We start from the raw sequence: 22,654 nt of genomic DNA on the forward strand, positions 1-22,654 counted from the left end.
GTTCTGCCAAGTATGTATTACAGTTATTTAGCATCTTTCTTCATCTTGTTGAGAATCAACATGGGTATTCTGTATTAGAATTTTCCATGGTTGCTTATGTTAATAAACTCAATTCAGTTTTAAATTCTTACTTGCTTCTAACCATCCTCCCTCATCTAAATATTCTTGGAGTAGAGACTATTTCTGGAGGTACAATAAACTGCACAAATCCTATGTAAACTCAGAATTATGTTAAATAAGTGGTCTCCAAATAATGTAAAACTATAATAAAATTAGAGCTATAAAATCTAGTAATGTTAAATGTTACATGTGGCATAAAACATAAATATGATCTTGATATTCTCCTGCTTAAAAATTTTCAGTAGCAATGAAGTTCATACCCCCTAAATTCACCCTCAAAGTTGTTATCTAGCTCCAGTCTACTACTTGGTTTCATTGTATCATCCCCTCCGCCACTCCAACCCACACCCCATTCTGTATTCCAACCTTGAGCAACTTCATTAGTCTCCAGATGGTACATTCTCCTAGCACATTCTCTTCCTCTTGTTCTCATTTTGTATTCTCCCCCTCAACACACACACACACACACACACACACACACACACACACACACACACACACTTCAACTGTCACTCACTGCTTTGCCAAATTCATTCTCATCCTTTAGGTCTCAGATGAAATGGCACTTCTTCGGAGCCCTTCCCTGATCCATCAGTCTCACTTTTTATCCTCTTCCACTATTCTCTCTTAGCAGTCTCCTTCACAACACATATCACAATTTGTAATTATACGTTTATCTGTGTCATTATTTGGCTAATATCCATCTTTACCATTAGACTGCAGGCTAAGGAAGGGAGGTAGCGTATCTTATGTTTGCTCACCTTTGGTTAACTAGCAATTAGCACAATGCCTGGTACATAGTAGGGCCTCCGTGGGGACAGAGACCTAGAGAGCAGTTTCCAGGCTCCCGACCTCACGTAGAAAGGTGCTGGCTCGGGTAGTAGATGGTCATCAGCTGTAACTAGTTGGCTGTCAGCTGTAATCAGTTAGCCACTTGGCCACTGATATAACTGCTGTGGCTACGCTGGTTGATTGGTTCGTTGGCAGACAGATTGCCGGAAGGCGGGTTGTGGATCGTGTAGATCCTGCTTCGTGTGTCTCGCCCGGCTGCCAGTGAGACTGGGGTGCAGGAAGACCCCTTGTTGGGGTACTGGTGGATGTTTGCTCCCTGTGTCTCCAATGTAGCCGCCGGCGTGACTATAGTGGTATGACTCCTCTATCTATGGCTCCGTTGTTGTTCCTTTTTGGCCTCACCATATCCTGCATTCTTATGTGGGGAGCAGGACCAGAGACCCTGAATGACAACCTCAATAAATACCTGTTGAATAAACAAGTGAATGAGACCCTAGCCTGGAAGTATACCAAGGAAATGGTGAGTGTGATCCAGACCACTTGTTATTTCCACACCTAGTATGTCCTACCTAGGGTGAGGGAAGGCCCTGAAGACCTACATGACTCAGGAGCCGCAATTTCCACATTAGTCTCTGGTGTGGGCCCATTTCCCTGGCGTTCGCTGGGGTCCTGTTTTCCGGTTGCATGGGGACTCCTCACAACAACTCTGGAATGGCACCCTCCTGTCTCCACCCCACAGAAGTTGTGCCAGTCCCCTTCTCTAGGGCCTGGACCCCACCTCTCTTGTCTCTCCGGAAACAATGCTTAATCAAGAACTAAAAGGAAGGAAGAGTTAAAATAAACCAAAAAGCAATCCTAGCAGCCACAGTAAGACTTTTCCAAGACATTTTTATCTTTATGTCTTGGACTAAAATCAGGAGACACTATTTTTAACACTTCTGTTTTGTTTCATAGTGATATACAAAGATTTATATTTCTGTACACTGCCCTCTCCCATTCGGTTATGACAACTTGCTTTGATAATCAACCGTTTTTGTGCAATGATGTGTATCCTGACAAATCTTACACCTTAAAAACTGCCTTACAAATTGTTTACTGTGTCAACTAGCTTGTTATATTTTGACAGTAGCTTTGCCTTTAGGATTTTAGGATCCTATAAGATCCGTTACTAAAATTCAGCTGTCTAGAGTTACCCAGTGCTTGAATTAGTATGCCTCAGACATCCATGGTGCAACACGCTTCAAAATATTACTGCTAGATTGAGCTGTGTTTCAGGGATGTCTTTTAAATATGGGTACATACAGAAGTAGTCTGTGGAATTGAAAATAATGTTAAATATGACATACTTGGATAAGTATAAAGCAGCTTTTATCATATTTTGAAGTGAAAGTCTTCTATTTTTTAAAAAAACAAAGTACAATTAAATCTGTGATCATGTATTTACTATAAACAAAATGTCATATATAAATATTTTTCTTTCTTGGTAACATTAATAATATTTACTCAGTGCTTACTCTATGACAGGCATTTCTACAAACCTTTTGCCTTTTTGCATGTATTAACTCATATAAACCCACAGTAGCCCTTAGAGGAAAACACAACAATTATTTTCATTGCACAGATGAAAAAAAAAAAAAAAACGGATGCAAAAGAAATTCAAGTAATTTGCTCAGAGTTACACAGGTAGAAAAGGGCAGAGCCAACATTAGGTACTGTCATCTGCCTCTGGAACCTGTGAGCTTAACCAGTGCTCTATTCCCCCTACCAATGGAGAGACCCAGGCAAAGTTCTTCTTCCATTCCCAAATCTTCATACATATTTTATTATATTTTAGATTGTGTTATGTACCTATGATACTATGAAGGATAATGCTAGATTTGTATCCTCCCTGGATTTTCTTTATTGCTAATAAATAGCTTGGTATAGTAATGTAAGTCAGGTAGACCTGAATTTAGAATTACCCCTTACCAATGACATGACCTTAGGAAAGTTCCTTAATCTGTCTGAACCCATTTGCTATTTTGAAAAATCAGCATCATTATAGCTGTTGTCAGGAGAAAATGATATAACCGTGTATAAATTGTCTGGCACATGGGTAATCAATAACATACCTTACCCTGGGTATGTATGTAAGAACACTAGGAAATTACATTAATTCTCGTGAAAAAGAACATCAATAAATTGCTAATTTGATATTGTAAATCATGTCCTATTTGCTAAAAATAGTTTATACAGTTCTTTAAGAGTCCCAGTCGTATCAAGAGATAACAGCATTTCCAAGAAAACCATATTTTTTCTAGTGTAATCGAAATTTTATATGCAGCTACAAAACATTACATTAGAAGATGAGTGATCAAATTGACAATTACATGAATGAGCAAAATTTAATAGCCAAGCTGGTAGAAGTATGGACATGTCACAAATCCCATCTCCATTCTGTGGAGCTCCGCGTTCCCAAATCCTCCCATTAGGCCCATCTGTACATTTCTGTATAAAGGCCTGTATGTGAGCCTTTCTTGGGTCAGCTTCCAAGTGAATGATTATGAATAAGCAGAGTTTGGATTGAGGTTGTCAGAGAGAAGCCTGGGGTGGCTTAGCCTCTGGACAAGAAATATCATTCTGTTTAGTCTTCCCCCACCGCTGCTGATGGGTGGTAGTTATCTCTCGTATCCCATCATGACCACCTCCCATCATACGTACTTGGGCACCTGACATACAGGCAGCCAATCCAGAGACTGGTCACGCACCTATGTTGAATGAGCTGCCCAATCTGAATGCTTTCTTGGAGATTCATTTTAGCACACTGAGAGACTAATGCAATTGTCAAGGGAGGGCAGAAAGGGAGGGAAAGTAAGAGATACCCGAAGCGAATTGGTAGGGCTAGAGAGACCCTGGGATGTCACAAAACAATGAGCAAAGTAAAATTAGGATCAAAACTTTATCCCAAACTTGCAGAGAAAAGTAGATAGAGAGAGAAAGAGAGAGATTCCTAGACTGCTTTGATTTAGATTTTTTTTTTTATTAAATTTATTGGGGTGACAATTGTTAGTAAAATTACATAGATTTCAGGTGTACAATTCTGTATTACATCATCTATAAATCCCATTGTGTGTTCATCACCCAGAGTCAGTTCTCCTTCCATCACCATATATTCGATCCCCCTTACCCTCATCTCCCACCCCCCACCCCCCAACCCCCTTACCCTCTGGCAACCACCAAACCATTGTCTGTATCTATGAGTTTCTGTTTCTCATTTGTTTGTCTTGTTCTTTTGTTGCTTTTGGTTTATATACCACATATCAGTGAAATCACATGGTTCTCTGCTTTTTCTGTCCGACTTATTTCGCTCAGCATTACACTCTCAAGATCCATCCATGTTGTCACAAATGTTCCTATATCATCTTTTCTTACCGCCGAATAGTATTCCATTGTGTATTTAGATTATTTTTAACTGTGGTTCCATATAACCTGGAGCTTGACAATAGACCTTCCAAGTCTTGACCATCAAAAGCTGAATGAAACATCCACGATGTCAACTTGAGACTAAGGAAACATGCTGACACTGCCCATTGTTATAAACATAACCATGTTCCCAGTACCCCCCTCAGAGTCCTCCCTGCAGAGGGCGAGACTCAGTCTCCCCTGCTTTTAACAGCTACGCCTCAGGGCAGGATGGGTTGATGAGCACAGACCGCCAGGACTCAGCCTGGGACATGTCTGCCCTTCTTCAGGAAGATTCACTCTGGAGAGGGAGCCTGTGCTTCCAAAAGTGCAGCTGAAATTAGCGGGAAGCAGAGTGAGAACTCCAGATGTTTAGAATTAGAATGACTATAAACAAATTTGCATCCCCAGATCCTGCACGCTTGCTTTTTAAAATTATTTTTGTATCTGGTAAACAAACCCATATTCTCTTCTTTGGTTGCAAATAGACTAATTCTTTAGGGAAAGATAATACTCATACTGGTTAACACAGTTTTGCTGTTCTTTCTCCAGAAATTTCGTAATTCACACACCGACACAATTCTCTCAGTTGGTAATTTTGAAACCCTGGGAATTCAGTATAAAAACTACCATTTGCAATTACTCTTCATGACTGGTTTTATGCACACCTGTCACCTAATTCATTTTTTTTTCACTTTGCCAACTTTCATGCCAAATGTTACCTTTGCTATACATGCTCTTCAGTATGTCATATCATGACATTAAAGTTGATACAACTGTCATGGCAGTGGGGCAGAGACCTGGGGTAGGGTAGCAGCTTTTATGTAGCAAACTAATCAGTTGCAGGTGATTATCTGACCTTATGCCTGGAAATTTCACCTGTGCATCTATGACTAAGAAACGTCCGCTCCTATGCTACCATTGCCTCTTCAATCATTTGAATTGAGGATGTCTTCAGCCACTCTAGAACACACATTTCAAGAAGTTATTATTATTATTCCCACTTTGTCGTCACTCCAGCATGCACAGACCAATGTATAGCAAGTTCAAAGCCTCCTTTTGATAAGTCACAATAAGTATGCCCCTCTGATTGACTTCCACACTGCCTAGGAGACGGGTCTGTCTTTACTCTCAGTAGTCGTATTTTTTCAGAGTCTATTGTCAGAGAGAGATCCCATTAAAAACAACAATAGCAAAAAGTCTCGGGAAGCTTCTCTACTCAACAGGTTTGAGCAAGATGGATAATCACTCAATTCCTGATTCACTCCTTGTATGTTCCAACTCTGTTGTATGTTCCAGCATATGCACACACACACACGCACACACACGCACATGCGCGCACACACGCGCACACGCATATACACATGTGTGCATGCACACACATGCACACACACATGCACACACGCACATGTGCACGCACACATGCACACACGCACATGCACGCACACACAGTGCACACATGTGTGCACACACATGCACACACACATGCGCACACACACATGCGCACACACACATGCACGCACACGCACAGATACACATAGGATCCTTGCCTTTTTATATATGGAGCAATTGTGAAATGGTTGATAGTAGACTTGAAAGCTACTTAAAGTTGAAAGTCCTAAACCAAAATATTCATTTTACAGGGCCGTTGTTCAAGAGAGAACTGCAAGTATCTTCACCCTCCAACACATTTAAAAACGCAACTAGAAATTAATGGGCGGAACAATTTGATCCAGCAAAAAACTGCAGCAGCAATGCTTGCCCAGCAGATGCAATTTATGTTTCCAGGAACCCCACTTCATCCAGTGGTGAGTACATCACATCTAATGATGAGCTTGATGATTAAAATGTTGGTACAGGCAATCCCACATTGACCTAAAACGGCCCTCCTCTACTTTGTCGCTTTGGCTACAATTAAAGCAAGTAGCTTTGAAGCTAAATAGATGCCGAAAATAGGGTTTTAAAAAATGACTTAAATGGAAAAATGTGTATGGAAACAGTAGGCAAAGACAATTTCGAATCAATATCTGGGAAATCTGTGTCACTTCAGCTCTTTCTCACTGGTAAACTCTATATTTGAACCATCTTAGAAGGGAAATAGTTCTACATTTTCATTTATAGTATGAATTAATGATCTACGTGAAGAAGAGGTTTTGGTGCCTAAAACTTTTTTAGCAATGTAGCAGATAGAGTATTTAGTTCGATGGCATCATTTTAGAATGAGAAAAGTGAGAAACCAGAGAGGTTGTTAGGTGGGTGCAAAAGTTATTGCGGTTTAAAAGGTTAGAAGTAATTGCAAAAACCGCAATTACTTTTGCACCAATCTAATAAATGATTTAGCCCGTGTCAATGCAGCAAATACGTTGTGAAGCCGGGACTGAGACTCGGACGGCTTGACCAGAACACTTTGTGCAGTCTGCTCTGCCCGGAGCGTGACAGCAGCCCGAGGAGGGATGCCTTCGCCACCTACGCCTCCTGTCTCTCAGAGGCGTGGCAGCTGTGGCAAGGACCACAAGGTTAAATGCATCATATGGTGTAATATTTTCTCCTTGATTTCACAGTGTTTCAAAGGATTTCCTTAAAGGTCTGCAAATTGTTTAGGAATGAGACCCTTGGGGAAAGGAGTACATTTGGCTTTAATGGATTTCATTTATATTTGTGAATTATTTGTCAAAAAGAAGCTAATTTAAAAAAAAGCCAGTGAAGTGAGTTAAATTTGTTTTTTTTTAAATACATACAGAAAAGACTATTGTTTAAAAATCAGTCTTTATTGTATGAAAAATCTGTTACTGAAAGCTGCTAAATTAAAAGAGATAGCTACCAGTGAGTCAAATTTGCTTATTGTGTATCTGCGAGATGAGAGCGGGTGGCAGGGGCGCCTCAGGAAGATGGGAGATGATCTGGGTAGATTGTGAGCAATTCTGCTTATCTCAAGATTTCTGCTCCAGAATGGTGGCACGAAGTAGCCAGGAACCAGCTCTGCCCAGAGTAAAAACAACAGTGCCAGGTGCAGGGGTCTCCAAGGTAACTAAGATACAGCCTTTTGGGTGTTGACAGACTCATGGAAAGGGCAAAGTAAGATTCAGGCACAGGGAATCCTGATTTCAGACAAAGGAGGAAGGGCTGCTTGGAGGAGGTCCCAAATCAGTGCGTCCTGAAGGCTGAGTAGAAGTTAATCTAGAGTAAGGACAACAAGATAGAGTTCTGAATGCGTTTAACACCAACAATGGGCATGTCAGTGGATCTATTTAAAAACATATACATGTATAATTGATTGTTTTTTAATTGATGCACGGATATAAATTATTTTATTAAATTACCTGAACGCTAAAATAATTTGGTTATATAATATTAAATAATGTCGATGGATCTAAATTTAGAACCACTAAGGTCAGCATAGTAACACTCCATTATATATCTCACTCATTTTAATCATTCACTTCTTATTTATTTAGAATTCATAAGGATTGACCCTGGTACTCAATTCTGGGAATGTTAACAAGAAAATTCTATTCCTGTTGTTAACTAGTAGTTGAACGTTTTTGGAAAGTTATGTTTCTGTAGTCTCTCAAATAGTAATTAGAAGTGAATCATGATTATGAAAAACGAATATTACATGTAAATATTTTAACAGAGGTTTTAAAATCACAAGAAGTATTAGAATAAAAAGTGTAATAAACTTAAAAATCCTAAAACTCTACAAACAAATAACTTCGGAGTCTCAGGAATTAATTAGCGACCTAGTACAGTGTGGTAGCCCAAATAATGGCCTTCACCTATAAGCATCATCTTATAAGGAAACAGGGTCTTTGGAGATGTAATTAGGTTGGGTTTCTTAAGATGAGGAAATCCTCCTGGGTTAGAATCAGTCACAAGTATACTTACAGGAGAGAGACAGAGGGAGAGTTGACACATACAGAAGAGGAGAAAACCAATGTGCCCGTAGAGGCCCAAACTGGAGTGATGTGGCCACAAACCAAGGAATGCCAGCAGCCACCAGAAGATAGAAGGGACAATGAATGGACTCTTCCCTAGAGCCTCCAGAGGGACTATGGTCTCGCCAACATCTTCATTTTGACCCAGTGAAGCTGATTTCAGATTTATGGCCTCCAGAACTATGGAAGGATAAATGTGTGTTGCTTTAAGCCACCAAGTTTGGGGATTTTGTTAGAGCAGCCACAAGAAACTAATGCATGCAGAAACTGCTTAAGACAAATAATTTGATAAACATAGAGTAACAAGTACCACTCTACATTTAGGTTTCCTTCTAAATTAAACTTCTCTAAAGAACTATGGATATTCTTCTACTCCCTCTGTCTCCCATCCAGCCTGAACCCATTCCACTGAAATATCTCACCAATGACCTCCATATTGCTAAACAAGTGGTCATTTTTGCCTTCATTGTGTTTGTTTGAGCTCTCAGCAATATTCAGCCATATAATCAGTGTCTCCTTTGTGGAAAACATTCCTTTCTCCTCTGTCTCCGTTGCCCATTATGTTACTCAACTATATGTGGAGGCTGTTATGTACGTTGAGATTCCCAGCACTGGACATCGCTCTCATCTTCCCTCTCCTTCCTTGTCTCATCCATTCCTACAAATCATCTACAGGCCAAGAACTCCCAAATGTATGTTTCCAGTCCAAACCTCTCCTCTGAACCCCAGACTCACAGATCCAACTTCCTACTCACCTTTAAATTTCTCACACGAACTTGACATGTTGAAGACTGAATTCTTTGTTCCATTACATTCCCATTTTAGTAAATGCAACCAATAGTTTCGAACCAAAACCAAGCAGACTCTCTCGTGCACATTTTCTCACATCCAGTTCATCAATAACTCCTGACATAACTGCCTTCAAGTCCATCTATTTCTCTACCTCCCAGTACCATCGTCTGAGCTACCATCAACCTTTTTTTCAAAGTACTTTATAAGCATTTCCTTTCTAATGTCTCAGTTTCCGCTCTTGCTTTATTTCAATGTATTCTGCATACAGCAACCAGAGGAATCTTTTTACTACATTAGTGGCATCATATCACTCCCTTACTTGAAACCTTCCAATGCTTTCCTGTTTCACTGGAGACAAAGCTTAAACATGTAACCTTGACTATGAAGTTTTCTGTGATCTGGTTCCCACCCAGCTCACCAACTCATCATGACCCACTCTTCCTGTATCCATTGAGACCAAACCAAACTTTCAGTTCTGTGAGCACACAAAGCTCTTGCTTGCCTCATGGGTTTGCTCTTGCTGGAAGTATCCTGTTCCCCTTCACATGTTAACTTCATCGCATTCATAAGGACTCCAAATCTGTCCCCTGCAATTTACTACCAGTCTCCATCATTATTCGTTAAGGCCTCCTCATTTCTACTTAGCCATAAAAATAAATTATAATTTTGCTTGTTCTTGCCCATTAGGGTGTAAGTTCAATAAATGTACACACAGTGTACTGGCACCATGTCTATACCAATAGATATTCATTGAAAGGATGGAAATGTAAATCATTCTTTCCTCTTATAACTCTTCTGTCTCAAATTCACTATATTTGAAAATTCCCCTTTACCTTGTTCCTCCTAGCAGTTTTTCTCTCTCCATTTCCTGATGGGCTATAACAGTAATTGTTCTTTTCCTTTTCTCCCCAGCACACTATCCTCCACCCTCCACCCCACCACACACACACACAATCTTCACAGGTTCACTCAAGATAAAGAAGCAGGTGGGTAGCCTTTAGTAGGATAGAGATTTAAGAGCCTATACAAATTCTGTCCTTGGGGACAAGGTCTTACATTGAATATTCTGCCCTCCAGAGATGCTTCTGGGAGTAAAGTGAAGAGGCTTAAGGGATGCCATGTTTTAAGCCTTTCAATTTGAGTACCAAATACCTACCTTTTGAAGTCAAAGCTTTCTAAATGTATGAACTCCCATGTTCTTGCTTTAAAAAGTAAATTGATGAACTTTAGAGCCATAAATATCCCAGGCTGCTTAGTCATTACTCCTCAGCCCCTCCTGCATTACTCTCCGGCCCTTTCTTGTCACTATAAAATATCAGAAAATACATGTGGGGTGTGTGTGTGTGTGTGTGAGAGAGAGAGAGAGAGAGAGAGAGAGAGAGAGAGAGAGAGAGAGAGAGAGATCTTAGAACCTGGATCTACTGATGAAAGAAGAAACAAGAGTGAGAAACTAAGCCGAGAAACACAGAAACGTGAAGCGCAGAGAGAAGAAATAGGAAGATCAGCATTTCGGAAGCGATTTTTCTTCCAGAAGACTGTCTGTGGCTCTTGTCCTTTGGCCTCTGTAGCTGCAGTTAGTGCTGAGAGATGATGAGGACCAAATGAATCCCATGTCAGATAGCCTGGCGACAGCCCTTCTGCAGAAACCATGGGGCCAGTTGTCCCGAGCTCTAGCTGGTCTGCTTCCGGGAACAGAATCATTTGCAGCTGCTGCCCTTCTCTTTTCCCAGCTGCCCACTAAGAGCCACACTGAGACACCGGGATATGGGATCAGCCTAGACTCCGCCTTGGGAGTTTAATTTGAATCCAGGATCCGAGAACTGGTTTCCCGAGGCAGCAGCACCCCACACAGCTATTCAGAGCAGCCCCATACCGCTTGTCTGCAGAAGGCCCCGGATGATCGTGGGACACAGCTCCTCGCCAATGCTCTCTCTTTACGCTCCTAAAACACAAGGGCAGCGGCTGTGGTTTCTTTTTTTCCTCTTCTGTTTTAAGAAATTACCAATAAAATCTAGTGACTGCAGAGAGGTGGAAATAGCCTCGGACTAGGAGCCAGACTATTTTGGACTATTTTGTCCTGACTCTGCCTCAGCAGCATTGACCTTGGGTAATCCATTTAGTCTCTACTCTAAATTACTTTCACCTGTAAGACTGTGCACACTTGCTTCTCGTGGATATTGATGAAATTAAAGTAGACAATGTGTGTGAAAATACTTTGAGAACAGCCGAAACTTGCACAGATGTAAGGAATTACTGTTAATAATAAGAAGAAGAAGAAGAGGAAGAGGAAGAGGGAGAAAAAGAATAGTGTCCATCTCTGAAAATTACCATTACTGTATTTTTTACCAATTAACTTCAACAGAAAATGCTCCCTATAAAAAACAGAGAAAATTTCCAATTAAATCTATATAAGGTCTATGAACTTTTAACTTTTAGTTTTGCATGAAAGAAAAAATATATTAGGTTGGTGCAAAAGTAATTGTGGTTTTTGCCATTTTTTTTACCTTTTAAGCTGCAATTACTTTTGCACCAACCTAATATTTTCCCAGCCCATATTTCAAAAAAGAGAAGACATTTGCTATATTTAGTAAGATTTTATACCTCTATTACTGTATCACTATGCTGATTACATTCCTGTTATAGAATCAATGGGTAATTTGGGGCGGAAAAATTTTATTGATACTTATTTTTATACTACTGATGATAGCTACTATTTACTGAGGTCTGACCATGGGAAGTGGAAGAGAAATAACAGCGTGTTCTCCCTGACTCTTTAAGCTGAGTACTTTTTACTTCCCTTCTGCAGATGAGGAAACTAAACCTGGACAGGTTAATTCCCTGTCCAGGATAAAAATTAATAACTGGCAAAGTTCTGGATTTGAATTCAGGTCTCTCTTAGTCTAAAATTTGTGTTTTAAATAATAGTTTCTGTAAAATATGTTACCGCTATCATCAATAAAACAAACTGAAAGACTCGTTTTAAATCAATGAATTAGATGAACAACTAATATATTTTGGAAAGCAAAATTTTGCTAATTGCAATAGATTTGTTGATATCCAAAAAGGTGTTGGGAAATGTGTTTTGAGGTTCTGATATCCTCTTTGACAGTCAAGGTACAGCTTGTATTTGTGTCACCGTACTGACCTAGGCTTCAAATGATCCACAAGAGAAAAGGTTGGGAATTTGCTTCTATAAAAAGTCAAAAATGGAGGTGAGAGGGAGGACTCTTTTCTCTAAATGTTTATGTTGATAAATAGTCTCTGGGTGAAATTACACATTTAGTACAAGGTTTTTTTAATACTTATTTTCACTCCTCATCTATGACAGTTGTCCCCAAACTGGGCCACACATCAGATCATGTAATTTTTTTTTTTTAAACGCAAATTTCAAGGCCTCTGCTTAGACCTATTGACTCAGAACTCGTGATATTTCTATTTATAAAATTCCCCTCCCCCAGACATTTCTGATATATCTGGCTCTTTGAATTACTGATCTGTTGTGATTTATGACCTTTCAGAATTGATTATTTTTTAACCCTAACATTATATAGTCCTTATATGATTTAAATCACTTGGCTTTTTTTCAATAGTGCTAAATTATGAAAGCTATAGTTACTGAAAACCACAACTTTCTATAATTATGACTCAAATGGGTTGAAAATAGAAAACATACACATATGAAATTTTGTAGAAAGTCAAGGAAGAAAAAAATCTTAACAGCTAGCTATTTCCCATGTTGAGACCTCATGTTGCAGCTTTCTTCCAAACTGAATTTTATGTCTGCGCCATAAAGATCTAAGAGTCCCTCGTGGGGGTACTGTAGCACCAGCCCTCTAGGATCATTAGAATCACCTCTTTCAGCCCCCAGCCACTTCAGTAAAGACTTTCAGCCTCTCCAAGAACTCCCTGCACAATCAATAATTCACTGTTTTCTAACATGATCATTTGTAAGAGATCTTTTTCTGTTATTGCTGTCAACAAAAAACTTGTTTAATAAACATAGATTGTTATTTTTCCCATATGTTCAACAACTCATTCAGAGCCATAAATAAACAAGAATGTTACCCACAATGTGTATAAATAGAGAAGTAGCATGACGCAGCCAACAGCATAGTTCAACAGCATCTTAAAAGTATATAAGCATCATTGCAAATATCTGAAAACTGGTCCTAAAAATAAATAGGTTAAAAGTCATCCAATAACTGGAAAACAAACAAACAAACAAAAAACCCATTCAGGTCCAATTAGGTGTAAAGTTTATTCTAAGAAAAATCTTTATCTAGCATCTTAAACTTTTAATATTGTTTCTTGAAAAGTGAAGCAAAGTTTGTTGTTCTCTTAAATATACATTATTTCCTTTCCAAAAGGCATATTTGTAGGTGGAGCTTTTAACAATAATCATCCCATCAACCCCCCAGCATATTTCTTCTTATCCCTGGACAAGGCGTACAGTGACAGAGAAGAACTTTAATAAGGTTCTGTTTACCTTTATCACTGCTGCCTTGATTTTGTGACCTAGGACACCAAACCAACTTATAGCAGCCAATTGGAAATTTGACCCCTTGAAAAATTCAAGCCCTTCTATCCAACCTTTTAGGAAGGGGCAGCTGACCTAGACATACTTGAACGAGAGCAAGAAATAGCAGAGCTATAGGAAAACTGCATGTGGATGTGGGAACATACATGCTAGTGATAGAATATGGAAACATACTGGTAAGTCTCAACAAAATACAATCCCAAAAAGTACCCACATTTTGAGAGTATAAACTTGGTCAACTTGAAACCAGGCTATAATCAAGGTTTTTCTTTATTCTTCTCCCTTTGAGAAATATGTAGGAGGGATCAAAGATTATGAGTCAGTATTCCATAGGTTTTACTACTTTACTCTTATTCGGTAGTTTGGAATGATGTGCAATTAAAGTGAAAATTATTTTCTTTTCTTGAGAACACTGTCATAGAAATAAAGTTTAATCTGTTCCCTGTAATTAGGTTTCTGTGATGTTTTGCCATGTTGTGGTATGGTTTGAGGAAGAGAGGACCTATATGGATTTTATTTTTATTAAGCAAAACATAACAGGGAAGTTTAATGAACTTCCATAGTTCAGTATTGATGTGTACAACTAACACAGCGTCTTCTATATGATGAATAAATTTTGCTCAAATGACACTTGCTGGTGATTTTTGAAAGTTTTATTCTAAAGATATCTTTGTCCTCTGTTGTCTTCCTTTAACAGCCCACTTTTCCTGTAGGTCCCGCTATAGGGACAAATACGGCGATTAGCTTTGCTCCTTACTTAGCACCTGTAACCCCTGGAGTTGGGTTAGTCCCAACGGAAATTCTACCCACCACACCTGTTATTGTTCCCGGAAGTCCACCTGTCACTGTCCCGGGCTCAACTACAACTCAGAAACTTCTCAGGACTGACAAACTGGAGGTACTTCAATTGTATTTGTGGTTTAAAATGCATTTGTGGTAGATGTGAATTTCTATGTAAGTGAATACTTGTAAGATATTACACACACTTTCATCTAAAGGCCATGCATTCATGATTCGTTGGATTGGATCTAAGACCAAGTATAAAGGAAATTATCTGTGGGAAAAGAATAAGTTTAATACAAACAAAATTCAAGGGTAGGGGTGGCCGTTTAGCTCAGTTGGTTAGAGCATGGTGCTGGTAGCACCAAGGTTACCGGTTCTATCCCCGCTTGGGCCACTATGAGTTGCACCCTCCTTAAAAAAAAAAATGTTAACAACGTTGAGTCAGTCACTGTGCGGGCCATAGCGATGGCTCTGGAAGGCCTCCAGCGGTGCCAGGCATTAACCTTTGCTGGACCCTGGACATGTCTGGGAAGGGGCCAGTCAGGAGCCCAGGATCCAGGGCAATGGGAGACATTCAGGGACAGGGTAAGAGTAAGTAGGACTATGACTACTGGCTAACTGGTATGATCATATTTCAATATTTTAAGAATGAGTATGGCTGCTCTACAGTCTTCCAGAATATCAGCCCTAATTGTGTTGTTGGTAAACTGGGGGAATTAGAGGCTGGCAAATTTATTGATTGAGATAATTTCTTTAACTTAAATTCAAGTGTTCTATAAAAATCAGAAAAACAAGTATATGTATTTATAAAACATAATTCTTAAGTCACAAGTCAAGTCAACCCATCTGTACTTTACTGGGTAAAATTTCCCTTTAATTGAAGTTAGAGGATTCATCCATTTATCTCTACTATATCCTGTGATATTTAATAGAGCATTTTATATGGGTGTATAAGGATTTTAATAGATTTTTTTCAAAGAGCCCCTTTAATTCCACTACCAAATAAAGTTGTTAGGTAATATATGTATGGTTAGGATTTACACTGAGCTTTATGTTTGATCGTTCAAGAACGTTCTTTCCAATATGCATTTGTTTAAATATTTACCCAGTAAATCTTGAGGGCAGTACAATGTTGCTGCCTAATATCACCTTCAATGCAGAGTATGTGGATCTCAAAATGAAAAGACTGTAAACTAATCACTACTGTTTTGATCCAGCCCTTCCCTCTGATTGTTGAACAGACCTTGCAAAGGACTAGAAAAGTGTTTGGGGCTCCACCTGCTGGACCCATGGAGCTTTAGCGATTAGTACGTGACTGTGATTTAGAAAACAAATTAAATCAGCTGAGTTGGGAACAAATTGTCCTTCCCAACAGGACTGGTGGACAAAGACGTATGTAAAAATGATTCACAATGACTTAAGCAGAGCAGCTTTCAATTCATTTCAAATCAGGAACGAAGTCGGCTGCCCGCAGAGACTCTTGGTAAATGCTTACTGGCTGGTCTACACCTCCAACGAGGTCTCAGATTGAAGTCATTCCATTTATAGAGGAAGGCTTACTCAGAATCGGTGGGAACATCTTAGTAATTTTTATTTTGTACATTTTGTCAACAAAAGATGGAACGTTGGCTAATATTCAAAGTAAGAAGAAACAATTAACAATTTTGTGATTTATCTGTTTACCCTTCAAATTTTCCCAAATAGGTTTGACTTTCACAAGGCTTGAATATTACGTCAGTGACCCTTCATGTAACAACACTGGTGAACAAGATGTGAACCACCATTTAAATATATTGACTTTGGCATTGGAGCCTAAAAAGAAAATTTTGTTCCATTAGGTTGGTGCAAAAGTAATTGCGGTTTTGCAAGTATTTAACCTTTTAAACCGCAATTACTTTTGCACCAACCTAATAGTAATTCTTCCCAGCTAATGATATTTATAAATATAAGTATTATGTATATATGTTATTCATGTTATTCCATGTTATCACTATTCAGGGCAGAATTAAGAATACTCTTTAAATTCTAAAGAAAACTTTCTTTATACAGTAAACTCTTAATCCACCAGAATTCTCAGAGTATGAAGCATTCTATTTACTTAAGATTTCAGGATAACTAAGGATTAAGTAATAAAAAAGAAACAACAACATACCAACACTTGAAACTCTATTCTACTTTCCTCCATGTATTTCTTTCCCTTTATCTCTTCCCATTTTACATTTTCTTTATATCTTTATTGTGAGTGCTGTCAAAAATATAATATAGTGATCTTAAGTGAAAGTTTTTGTGTATTAGATATTATAATTCTTCTGATTTATGATTATAAGCATAAGTTATCTTTGTACAGCAAGGGAGACCTAGGGGAAGAACAAGTTTGCCATTTCCCCCTGATTCTTTTTGGAGTTGTATGGCTATCACCTGGTGCTTAAACTATGGTGAAATGATCCCTCCATGCAAAAAACCTACAGCATCCCAGAGTTGTCAGGGTAGAAGATTTGCATATACATAGATTTCCAAATTATGTATTTATATATGTATACGCTATATAATCTCATATATATATATATATATATATATATATATATATATATATATATATATATATATATATATATCCTGGAGACAATGAAGGCCTTGTTGATTTTTCTGTGATTTTAGCTAAACTGGAGATTTTGACTTATTTTCTTAGTATAGTCTCACCCCAATAAAGAGGGAGAAGCAAAACTCAAAATAGTGTTTGTCAGGGATTCTGGTTACTTGCATTCTGGATAATCAAATTTTTATTGTAAATGACCCAAAAATCACCATTAAAAGAAAGAAAAAGCCTTTATTCCTTAAAAAACAAAACATAAATGGCTGCGTTTGGAGAGGCAGAGTTTTCGGCGGCCATCAGGCTTTCTTCTGCATCGTCTGCTCTTGTTCCCCACGTGTCCTAGGTATGCAGGGAGTTCCAGAGAGGAAACTGTGCCCGGGGAGAGACCGACTGCCGCTTTGCACACCCCGCAGACAGCACCATGATCGACACAAATGACAACACCGTAACCGTTTGTATGGATTACATAAAGGGGCGTTGCATGAGGGAGAAATGCAAATATTTTCACCCTCCTGCACACTTGCAGGCCAAAATCAAAGCTGCGCAGCACCAAGCCAACCAAGCCGCGGTGGCCGCCCAGGCAGCCGCAGCCGCGGCCACAGTCATGGTAAGTGGGGCGCGCCCGCCGCGCACCTTCCTCCGCTCGGGGAGCCGCGGAGCTCCGCCGGGCGCGGAGGCGGCGGCTCCCACCGCTGGGACTTAGACGCTCTCCAAAATAGTTGAGAAATAGGGAAGGCTGCTATTCCCGCTGCTCCGCTGCCTAAGTTCTGTTGTTGTTTTCCCCCTTTTTGTTTTGTTTTGTTTTGTTTTCCCTTCCTTCCCTTCTTCAGCACAATAAGTAAATCCCTCAGGCGCAGCTAACCAAAGGCCAGGGCCCATGCCCAGGTCCAGTTCTTCGAGACTGGACTGGGACCCACGTGGGTTCTTCCTCAGAGCGGGGCTCAGGGAGCCTAGTAATGAAAAGGAAGGTGCACACCAGAGCTTAAGAGAAAATGGAAAATAAAGCTGGCGTACTGCAGCTGAGCAATAGACAGCAGCCTTTCAGAGCGCAGCCCTGGGAGCAGAGAAGCCAGCAACAGGTGACCCGCCCGTGACTGGCTCTTCCCTATCTATTCCTATTTTTTCTTCTCTTCTTTTACTCATCACAAGGGCTATGCTTCAAACTTTCTCTCCCTAAATGAAATTTTATGCAGAATAGCAAGTCATGAAACAGTTGAAAATGGAGCTGTACTGGCTGGTGCAAAAAACAAACAAACCAATAAACAAAAACCAGTAACCCAGCTTCCAGCGTCTGAGTCATTGTACCGCCCCTTCGGGGCCCGTGGCAGCCTCATCATCATCACTTGAGAGCGTGTCATAGCTGCAGACTTTCAAGGTCCCACCTCAGACCTTTGGAATCAGAGTTCAAATTTTAAAATATCCCCAGATGTTTTGTATACATAGTAACATTTGAGAAGCAACTGCTTAGAACACCATTTCCCAGATGTGGCTCTATTTTGAAATTACCTGAAGGGTCTTGAAAGGTTCTAACATCGGTTCCTTCCCCCCACGTTTTGCATTTAACTGGTCTGGGTGTGGCCTGGGCAGTGGCTTTCTTTTTTTGAAGCCGATTCCAATGTGCAGCCAAGTTTGAGAACCACTGCATTAAGTCATAGAAGTTTCTAATTAATTTGTTTTAATATGAGATCTCTGGGTTATCAGAAGTCTATTTGAATATATGATAGGAAACGTTCATTCATTCATTCATTCATTTATTCAAAACATTCCATGAGAGTTCCCATGCATCAGGCACTTGCTGGGTAGAATACATACATGAGGCAGGTTTCCTTGCCTTTGAGGCACATGAAGTTTAGTAAGAGCAACAATACGCCTTCGTGACATGATGGAAATGTATCACGGGGCCCCGTGGGGCATGAAAGACTCAGTAGTTGGCTACAAAAGACAGATACGGCTTACAAGATAAAAGGTAGACTTGAAACATATGTTCTAACTAGTGACCATCACCTCAGACATTGATAACTGATCAAAACACACGCGTAGCCGTTATACAAACAAGTTCATATTCTTCAATGTTCTTTCCCCAAATTTTTATAAAGGGCTGGCCTGGTGATAAGCAATAGGGAAACAGAGAACAAAGCCTAGAGCCTGGTGTGTGTGGTTATACAGACCTTTCCAACCTGAGCTGATTCCCAAGCATCGTCAGCACTGGGTCGTTCCGCTCTCTCACTGTTGCTTCTCAGAGTCCCTGCCCCTTTAGTGCTCTTCCCTCATGTCCTTTTCATTTTTATGTCACTGGTCATAACAGTGATTTTTCAGAATCTGTGAGTTTCTGTGTACTTGGGGATGTATGCATCCAACATAAGAAAGTCAGTACAATATAGAGAAATTCTCCCTCTTTTGGTTCTAGTAAAAAGGATGGTTTTCAAAAATGATTGTAATTGGGAATGGGGCGGGGTGAGGTGGAGAGGAGATGAGAGAGAGTACATTGGTTACTTCATGGTGGTGAAAACAGAATTCTTTTGGAGAGCAAATGAGGTCTATACATTTCTCTGGTGTGGACTCCATCTTACCATCCACTTAGTGAAGATCTCATCCTATGAGAAGTCAATTGTTTTCATTATAATGATTCTTGAAGCCAACCCCAGTTTATCCTAACTGGTATGTTGATTGTTAGGCACAAAGAACACATTTTTCCATTGAACTAATGTTACAAATCATCCCCAGGTATCAAGGGTATCCCTAAGGCTAGTCAGGACTCTGCTTGCAAGAGACAAAAACCCAACTGACATAGTTTAAATTAAAAAGTTGGACTTTACTAGATCATGTAGCGCTCTGAAAGAGAGTAGAGTTAAAATAGGGCTCAGGGGTGCCTGGCTCCAGAAACTTGAAAACCAGTGGGTATTTCTCTTTGTTCTCTTTTCTGCTTCTTGTGGTACATCAGCTCCATTCTCTAAGACCAGCTTCTCCACACAACACTGGCCATGGCTTTGGACACCCATATGGACACATTCTTACATCTTGGAAGGAACAATGCACCTACTACATGTCAATTTTAGATGAGCTGAGTTGATGGGGATGGGAAGAGATGGCCATTTACACAAACAGGTCATTCTTCAGCATGATATCTTTAAATCAAGAACTGTCTTCTCATATGTGTGTTTCAGCTCATTTTCACATCAGACTCATCAAGCTGCATAGAGGTTATTGCAGTGGATGTCAGTATGTTTAGTTACCATAGTTTCCTGGATTGTGACACTGTGCCCAAATTTGGAGTTCTGGTATTTCAGGGGATCATTGCAGCATCGCATCGTCAAAGACAACCCAAAGGAATGCAGTTTCAGAACAAAAGCCAGCTTCTTTCTGACAATGACATGAAAATTACTGAATCTGTCATGTCTTTTTAATTGAACTGAGAGGCTCATTTGAAACCAGCCTAGGTGCACTTGGATAAAGTCAAAGTATTCTTACTCTAGTAGCACGATTATTCAGTACTGAAGAAAAACTATTTATTTTAGTTCCTTATTTAAAAGAACAAATGGAGTAATGATTGCAGTCAGAGATATTAATATTCCATTCACCTGGGTTTCATATCTGAACACAAAGAATTTCCATAGTGCCATTTTTATTACTGTCCAGGGATTTCCCCTTCTGTTGATTAATTGGACCATGAAAATGAATTTAAAGCTTTCATTCCAGAAAAAGAGACATGTTTTTCCTTTAGAACCTTTTTTTTTTTTCACAATTCCTCTTAAAGCATAAGCCTCATCCTCACCAGAATTTTTAAAACGTGAAAATAAGCCAGACAGAGCTTCTCTTTCGTAATTTTAACACAAAGCGTATGTGATCTTAACGCCAGCAGTCTTTCTTGACACACACAAAAATGGAGCTATACAAGAAAATACCTATTTTATACAACATGTACAGGAACGTTGAATTCTTCCTCTTTGTCCATGTCCTTTTCTCCCACATGAAAGCGGCAGCTCAGATTATTGTTGTCAGGGTTTCCTGACTCCTCAGATGTGGTCTTTGCCTGTAACGCCTGTCGTGGGCCCTTGGTTTGCTTGCCTCAATGCATCGTTGGATGGTTCCTTGATCCAGAAAAAGAAAAACCTGGCTGCATGTACACAAGCTGGAGGAGGCCCAGAGTGGGTAGAGGATGAAAAATGCTGGTAAGGCCAGCAAGATTAAATGCCAAGTGCCTGGCACATAGTAGGAGCTCAATTAAAGAGAACCACTTTCTCTGCATAGGTGCCTAAAGAAGCTCCCAAAATACACTAGGTTTGGTGATCTCTAAAGTCTGTTCTAAGCCTGAAGATCTTTCAATATAGATAAACATGTGCCAGCAATTAAATAATATCCTCTAAAGCAGGACATCTGTGTACTACAATGCTGTTTTATAAGATGATTATTCATCCATACGGATTTTTTAATACATTCTACTCATGTGCCTCGAAGTGTGAAGTGTGTAAGATATTAATATGTATGCTCAACCCTCCAAGACCTTAGTATTTCCTTCAAAAGACAAGACATTTGCATCTAATAAAGGATAATCCACAACATGGAGTGGTAGAAAGGGAGATGCCGTCACTGTCCAGCTTAGTTTAGAGCTCTCAGTGTCTTTACATTCCTAGATTATTATAATTTCTATGACAATTAAGTTTCAGAAAACTAAGATCAGAAAAAAGAGAACATTAACCTTCCAGCTGATTATCCTTAGGAGAAATAGTTAATATTTATTTTTCTACTTGGAGATTTCATTAAATGATCCTTCGTTAAATCAAAAATTTGTTCATAAATACCAGCCTTTGGAGACATAATCACTTTTCTAGTTAGCATATCAGAAAAGATCAACCCAATAGTTGATTTGTTCTGTAACTCCCAAGGACTGAAAAAGTGAAGGGTAGAATGGAAGCCAAAATAATTTGGGGTTTAACCATCCAATTAATGGTCTCAGTGCACTCTATGAGAACAGGCTGTGTAGCCATACATTAATTTAAGCTAAAGAAAATGCATTGTTTAGCATTATAAAACTATACAGGAATGAAAGATTTTAAATGAGAGTGGTGTCATGGAAGTTACATAATGACACACTTGCATTTGAGAAAAGAACATCCAGTATAAAGAAGCTTTCTTATTGTGGAGCTTGTCGGTTTATAAAAATGTTCACAGTACTAGTTTCAGAACAATGATTTCATAGTATTTGATGGCCTTTGTCAAGACTGCTGAACAAAAAAATTTCTCCGTTGGCCACTCTAAATCTCTTGTCTACCTCTAGTCCTTTCCACTTTATTTCTAGTCCTTTCCCCCCATAGCTCTTCTACAAAATGATCTCCTATCATGTCTATACTTTTAATCCTGAATCATCAAATGATTATGAACAACCCTTTATTTTCCAAGAAAAATGTCATTTACCTTTTCCCATTTTGAGGGTTTAGTACTATTCCCATTTTATTTCAAATGCCATAGTTTTAATTCAGAACTTTAGAATATAACATTTTGTATTTATTATATAAACCTTAGGGGTTTACATATTGTGCTAAACATAAAAAGGGGTATTTCATTTTTTATTTGCATTGGAGCTATTCCTTCAAATTTCTTTATTTTTACAGAATTTCATCATAGAATTTTTAGATCTTTTACATAGGAAAATTTTTTCATTGG

General features: G+C 39.2%; 1 protein-coding gene across 5 annotated transcripts in view; it reads left to right on the forward strand.

Moving 5' to 3' along the window:
* MBNL2 (muscleblind like splicing regulator 2) overlaps nucleotides 1-22,654 on the forward strand; it is a 128,158-nt gene that overhangs the window by 94,970 nt on the left and 10,534 nt on the right. For all 5 annotated transcript variants that reach the window (XM_074329438.1, XM_074329436.1, XM_074329435.1 and 2 more), the window contains 3 exons: nucleotides 5,997-6,161; nucleotides 14,315-14,515; nucleotides 17,337-17,600. In XM_074329438.1, the coding sequence (XP_074185539.1) occupies nucleotides 5,997-6,161; nucleotides 14,315-14,515; nucleotides 17,337-17,600 (630 nt within the window). The remainder of the gene's footprint in view (nucleotides 1-5,996; nucleotides 6,162-14,314; nucleotides 14,516-17,336; nucleotides 17,601-22,654) is intronic.

Source organism: Rhinolophus sinicus, linkage group LG04 (genome assembly GCF_036562045.2).
Source record: "Rhinolophus sinicus isolate RSC01 linkage group LG04, ASM3656204v1, whole genome shotgun sequence".
Lineage (NCBI taxonomy): Eukaryota > Metazoa > Chordata > Mammalia > Chiroptera > Rhinolophidae > Rhinolophus > Rhinolophus sinicus.